The 6,740-nt window shown below is 45.4% G+C and overlaps 1 protein-coding gene across 3 annotated transcripts in view; it reads right to left on the bottom strand.

Moving 5' to 3' along the window:
* PRMT3 (protein arginine methyltransferase 3) overlaps nucleotides 1–4,496 on the bottom strand; it is an 88,349-nt gene extending 83,853 nt beyond the window's left edge. Inside the window, exons 1-4 of one of the 3 annotated variants that reach the window (XM_066364520.1) lie at nucleotides 4,300–4,496; nucleotides 3,916–4,051; nucleotides 2,277–2,359; nucleotides 279–328 (exon numbers count right to left, since the gene is read on the bottom strand). In XM_066364520.1, coding sequence (XP_066220617.1) covers nucleotides 279–328; nucleotides 2,277–2,359; nucleotides 3,916–4,051; nucleotides 4,300–4,327 — 297 coding nt within the window. In that variant the 5' untranslated portion in view covers nucleotides 4,328–4,496. The remainder of the gene's footprint in view (nucleotides 1–278; nucleotides 329–2,276; nucleotides 2,360–3,915; nucleotides 4,052–4,299) is intronic. The other 2 variants (XM_066364528.1, XM_066364535.1) reach the window with 2 other exon arrangements.
* Between the last annotated feature and the right edge of the window lie 2,244 nt (nucleotides 4,497–6,740).

Here is a 6,740-nt window from a genome sequence, read left to right on the forward strand (position 1 = left end):
TTTCTGATTGTACGAAATACTATCAGCATTTCCCTTTATCTGACTCAGAATTACTTTTTTACATCACATTAATTCAACTCTTAGATGCAGTTAAAAATAACACTTATTAAGCATGGCATGTATTCATTTACTTGTGTATATTGTGGCATTTACTCATATCCATGATTCCAGTATGATAACTGACAATTTTAAACAGTTCCTTGTACTCTTTTAGTCACCACTGGTAGTGGTATTTCTTTAGTTTCAAAACAAAATTGTAAATTAAGCTATAAACTTACCTTAAGTCTAATAAAATTTATTAGTTTAATGTATCCATAGAATTCAAGTCCTAAAGGGGGGAAAAAAAGGTAATTCACCTATTTTAATATGAGTTTTGTTTAACTGATCTGTTCTACAGAGGTTTCTCTGGCTAGCTAGACAATAAAATATTTCTGTCCTCTAAACTATAATTTACAATATTTTAAGTTTCTCATTAAGATCTAGAAACAGTAACTTTGACAATTCTGAACATTCTGAGTGAGAAACAGCCAGCATACATGACAGTTTTTAAAATGTTTTTTTTGCATTTCTAAAATATTAGAAATTAAGGCCCTGGCCGGTTGGCTCAGCGACAGAGCATCTGCCTGATGTGGATGTCCCCAGGTTTGATTCTTGGTGAGGCAACACAGGAGAAGTGACCATCTGCTTCTCCACCCCTCCCTTCTCCCACTTTCGCTTTACTTCCCACAGCCATGGTTTCATTAGTTCGAGCACACTGGCCGCAGGTGCTGAGGATGGCTCCATGGAGCCTCTCTGCCTCAGGTGCTAAAAATAGCTTGGTTGTGAGCATAGCCCCAGATGGGCAGAGCACCAGGCCCCAGACAGGAGTTGCTGGGGATGGATCCTGGTTGGGGCACGTGCAGGAGTCTGTCTCTCTGCCTCCCCTGCTCTCAGTTAAAAAACAAAAACAAAAACAAAAACAAACAAACAAGCAAAAAACAAGGGGAAATAATCGCACACCAAACTGACTATTATTTCTCCTGAGAAATGTTGTTTTGGGGAACATAATGGCATACAAAATGTTTTATATACATAACAGCATACCAAAAAACCCTATTTAGTAAGTGCAAAAAAATACTAAGTTATATATAAAGTCTGATACCAGTGCAGTTTAAAAATGCACATTAAAAATATTAAAAAATCCAGTGACCAGGTGGTGGTGCAGTGAAGAGAGCATGGACCTGGAACCACTGAGGACCTGGGTTTGAAACCCTGAGGTCACCAACCTGAGCACGGGCTCATCTGGCTTGGGTGCTGACTCACCAGCTTGAGCACGGGGTTGCCAACTTAAGCGTGGGATCATAGACATGACCCTATGGTTGCTGGCTTGAGTTGAAGGTCACTGGCTTGGCTGGAGTCCCCCACGCCACCATCAAGGCATGTTTGAGAAGCAATCAATGAACAACTAAAAGTGCCACAACTATGACTTGATGCTTCTCATCTTTCATCTCCCTCCCTTCTTGTCTGTGTCTCTCTGGCTAAAAAAAAAAAAAAAAAAAAAAAAGGAAAAATCCAAATCCAATGAGACTAAGTCATCTATGCCTTACAAAAGTAGTAGCACTTGGATTTATATTATATAAACATATTACATCACATGTTTTTCTAATGTCCTTTCCAGTTGTTAGTATATACAGGGGCCAAAAACCCATTCTGTATTTAGTTCATTTTATTGGAATAACACGGCTTCCACATCCATTTAAAGAAGTGGAAGGCTTTAATTGTAAAATACGTATGTTTAAATGCAAGTTTCCAAAGAATAATCATCTAGATATTTTGCTTACCATCTTAATTTCATCAATCCTTTTTCTATACTCTCTTACCAAATTCCTTATAAAACAACCATCAATGTGTTGAAGTTCATGTTAGGCTTTGACCTAGTAAGTTGTCTTTTTTCATATCGCCTCTCTTTTTTCCCCAAAGCCCACCTTCATGCTGGCTCTTCCTAATTCTAATATATTCTCTTGCTCTCCCTAATTCTAATACGATAAAAATGTAATCACATACCAAGGTTTTTCCTTCTATGTTGTGAAGTCAATATAAGCTTAAATATAGTGAATCTTATCTAGAAGAATAACTTATATTTAATCTTTCCTCAAAGGCCACTGTCAAAAAAGGTAACTTGTTGCTATACATTTCACTATACTAGGCTTGTTTAGAAAAGGAAAGGTCTAGGAAAATATAAAGCTTGAAATTAAATTTCACAACTAAAACTTTCTTTATTCTAAAAAGATACTCACCATGTTTATGGACCATGGTATCAATATTGAATTGGTGCTCAGACTTACAGTGTGAAAATGTATCTTCAGCAGATGTAAATAACCTGAAAAATCAAGCAATAGCTTCATGAAAGAGTCCCAAAAAGTCTAAATATTAATTCCATGTTAAATATTCCCTCTCCCCCCACCCCGGCCCCAATCTGTTTTCGAGTTTTATTTCCAAATAAGAGAAAATAAACATATATGTATATGCCAGGAACCTGGAACTTCTAAAGAGAATTAGTACTTCTGAGTTCCATTTTATACCTAAAATAAACCAACTATCCATTAAATGCTCAAATTAATTTATTTACCATTTAATAGCACTGAATTTATCAAGCCTTTTAAGAAAGAGAACTCACTCCCTTTGATAGATTCTGTTTCTCTCAAAACAGGAAAACTCCCTACATAAAGATTCCTTTCTCCTCCAAGTGTCAAGTCTGCTTTTAGAGGCTCTGAACCAGCAAGGCTCAAACTGCTTTCAAAAGTACAGACTGAAATGTAATTTTATAGCTGGCATCTCCCCAAACTTGTATTTCAAGTGATCCCATATTACTTGCACTACAGACATTGTGAGGACCAAGCCTCTTTATTAAGTGACCTGCACAACAGAGTAGGAACACACGGCAGAGTAGCTGCATGCTTCTTTTATATGCCTGGCACATATGCTGCAGTTAGCTCTCAACCCACGTTTACCAGGACAGGCCATTTCTGCAGGACTTAAGCAACCTATCACAGAATAGATCGTGATGTGTAATAAACTGTAGGCGTCTGGAGTAATGTAGACCTTCTGCACCTACCCAAATGAGGCTACACGTGCGAATGACAAATCAAGAGGAGCTAATACACCACCAACCAGCCCCATGCCTAGATTTCAGGGCAACTAGAAAATGTTTACTGAAGCGACACTGACCAATGCCAACCAGGTCTCTCGTGCCCACCTACCAGGACAGCAGCCAAAGGCAATGCTTGTCGAGATGAAGGGGCAGAATTTTATGGGGAAAGAACGTGGATTTGGATATGACCAACCACAGCTTCGTGACCATGAACAGGTTACTGATACTGTGGTCTCTCTGTGAGAGGCATCGATTCCCTCTTCAGTAGGTGGGGAGCCCTACCTAAGAAAGGTTATTCATGGTTCACATGAAGTATGACACCTGAGAAGCTCTCTCCTTGTCAGAGATTTATAGAACAGCAAATCTGAGAGATTATTTAATTTGGTGATTCCAAAACATATTCATTATAACCACCCGAGATAGTGCCTTTATAAAAACGGAAGACACCTAGACCCCACCCCAATCCTGACTTGGAAGGGTTGTGGTGCAGAACTCAACATCTGTTTCTCTAAGTGTCTCAGGTGACAAACGTGCACAACCAGATTTGGGAACCGAAGATCCGGTCCAAAACCCTACTATTTACACGTGGGGACACTGAGGCCTGCGGAACAACCTGACGTCCAGTTCAGGGCTCCTGCCTCTGCCGCTAGGGTCTTCCTTCTCGGCCAGCCCTCGCTGCACACCCCTGGGTGGCGAGGTGGCGAGTTCCGGGGCAGGCTACTCGGACTGCAGGCGAACGGAGCACAGTCCCCGCGGCCCGGAGGCTGGCGCCGAGGTGGACGAACCTGTCACAGAACAGGCAGGGCGTCTGCCGCTTGTCGTGGGGCAGCTCGGCCTCGTCCTCGTCCTCCCAGGCGGCCTCGTCACCGCTGTCTGACAGGTCTGGCAGGTCGTCCTCGGCCTCCACGGCGCTCCGGCCGCCTAGCACAGGCAAACCATCAGACCCGCTGCGGCCGCGCGAACCCGACGCACGAGGAGGGCTGGGGAGGCGGCCCCGGCGCAGATGGGCGCTGCCCGCGCCCCGCTCCCCGGCGGCCCGCCCCGGCACCGCCACCCTCCCGGCAAGTCCCCCCGCCCGGGCTCCGCGTCCCGCAGGGCGCAGGGGGAGGCCAGTCTTTCACCGGCCCACGGCGGCGCGGCTTGGGGGCTGGAGGGCCGGGGATACCCACCGGTAGCGCCCGACGCTAACGAGCACATGGCTGCGGTGCCCCGGGAGCCCGGCGTGCTGGGGGCGGGCCCCGCCTTACAGCGCGCGCGCAGACGCTACCGAGCTCCGGGACTCGGGAACCAGCGCGGGCGCGAGCGCGAGCGCGCGGCAGGGCCCGGCTTTGGGGAGTTTCACGGGTGCCTGGGAACGCGAGAACGCGCGCGCTGGCTGGCGAGCGCTTCCGGGCCGAGACCGCGGAGTTGGTCACGTGAGCCGGGGTGGGTGGGGCGGGGGCGGAGCCCGGGCTCTGCCTCCTCCTGCCGCAGTGTTGGCGCAGTGCGTGCCGAGTAAGCTTTGTAGTGAAGGCTGCGCTTTTTAGGCGTGGGCCCGACTTTGGTTTATTCCTCCAGTTGTCTCAGGCTTTAGCAAGAGGCCTTCACCCGTTACCCTGCACCGAAAGGTGGCGATAGGCCGCAGTGGTTTCGCAGTTGGCACCACGCCCTTGGAGCTCCCCTCCTTCTGGGTTCCTGGAGAGGAGGCCGAGGCGTGACGCCCTCTGGTGGCGGAGGAGGCAGAATGCAGGCAGGAGTCCAGGATTCTGGTTCCTGGACTGCGTGACTCCCTTCACCCTGGAGTGGAACTGGGGAGAGGGAACTGCATGAACCTCTGTGGGTATGCTAGAGACCACTTGGGGCCAAAGCCTTGCCGGCTGTTTTAATGATTTTAGTCTTTAAAGTATAGTGGTTAACTGGGAACATGGACCCCAGAGCCAGCCTAGTTGGTTTGAATCCTACTTGTCCCTTTTCCATGGATAATAAACCTCAGAGGCTGGGTGGTCGCCCCAGGCATGTAACTTTTAGTAGAAGATGTATCTGCTTTAAGCCTTGTCCATTGTTTCTGTGTATCTAGGTTAATACACTTTTGAAATAAACCATAATTCCCTAAAGAAAGCACATAAGCTTGTTAACTATTCTGTAAACCCACCCTGGCCTTGCTTTTTCATATCTTTATGTAGTTTTCCTTAATATATATAAAATGCATAAAAGAAGCTACAAGACTGTCATGGTCCAGAGCACTTGCAATCTTGCTCCCAAGCCTCTGTGGTCAGTTTGGCCCAAATAAACTTATAAAGCTTTTCTACAGGTTTGGATATTTCTTACGTTGACACTTTCTAACTTGATGGTCTTAAGCAAGTTACCTGACTTCTCTCTGCCTCCATTTCCTTAACTACAAAGTGGGGATAATGCACTAACCGCAGGGTTATTGTAAGGATAACATGAGTTAATACATGTCAAGTGTTTAGACGTAAGTGCTAATGTTATCCTCAGCAATGGCAAGCAGTTGACCTGTTTGGTTAAGCAGGGGAGTGATACGGTCAGACATGTGTAGAAAGTAACATTCTGCCTGCTGTGGAGGAAGGAACACAAACCTTCCCATGCCTGCTGTCTTTCTTCCCTTTCTTAGTATCTATTCACACCCCACAAAGACTTCTTTGTGAGGTTGGCGGCAGTAATTTCAGCAGGTAGTATCCCAAACTCTAATCCCAGAGGCTAGCATGCTTTTGATATGTGTTTATAAAATCAAATTGACTACCCTTGTTTACCTGGCTCAACATAATCCTGCCTGATATTCCATCTCAACCCTTCACCTTGGGCCCCAACCTCCAGCCTTTTATTTGGACGCATCATGTTTCCACCTCAGGGCCTTTGCTAAGGATACTCTACAGATGGGTGGATGCGTTTTGTCTCAGCAGGAGATTCCTCAGACCACCATTTCTAAAGTAGGTTCCACTGTCATTCCTGCAGCCTCCTGTTGGTTTCTTAGCACCTACCATTTATTTGTTTCTTCCTCTCTTCTTTCCGTGTTATCTACAACAGTTTGCACCATGAGGGTAAGGCCATGTTTCTTTACTTCTAATTCTCTGGCACATAATACATGTGCCTAACTCATAATAGGTAATCAACAAACATGCTGAATGAAATAGATGCCTTGTATTATTGCTAAATTCTTCTGCATGTACTTCTGTCCCTTGACCGTGAACTCCAGGACGACAGACTCCATCAAAGCCCCTTACATTGTAGGACATTGCCAGAATGTCTGCTAGCTCCACTGGATTATATTTATTGTTCACTGATATATCTGCACTGCCTACGCACCCCGTGGCACCTAGGACGTATTTAATAAACTGAATTAATTAATTCAAGGCCTTTCATTACTGAGGCCCATCCAACATTTCCCTTCATCCTTCCAACATAAACTTTCTCCAGAAAGGCCCATCTTCTCCCTGTTAGTATAACACTTGCAGGGAAACCTACTAAATCCCTTAGTAACACCCATTCATTCAATGTTAATGGGGAAAAAATAATACCCAGTTTAGAGGGGCGATTGGGTCAGAATTTGTTCCTTAAAGTTTATGTCCCAAATTAATGCTAGGCTTGGGAGGGAGTAGCTTTTTTCTCTGCA

The sequence above is a fragment of the Saccopteryx leptura genome, chromosome 1 (genome assembly GCF_036850995.1).
Source record: "Saccopteryx leptura isolate mSacLep1 chromosome 1, mSacLep1_pri_phased_curated, whole genome shotgun sequence".
NCBI lineage: Eukaryota > Metazoa > Chordata > Mammalia > Chiroptera > Emballonuridae > Saccopteryx > Saccopteryx leptura.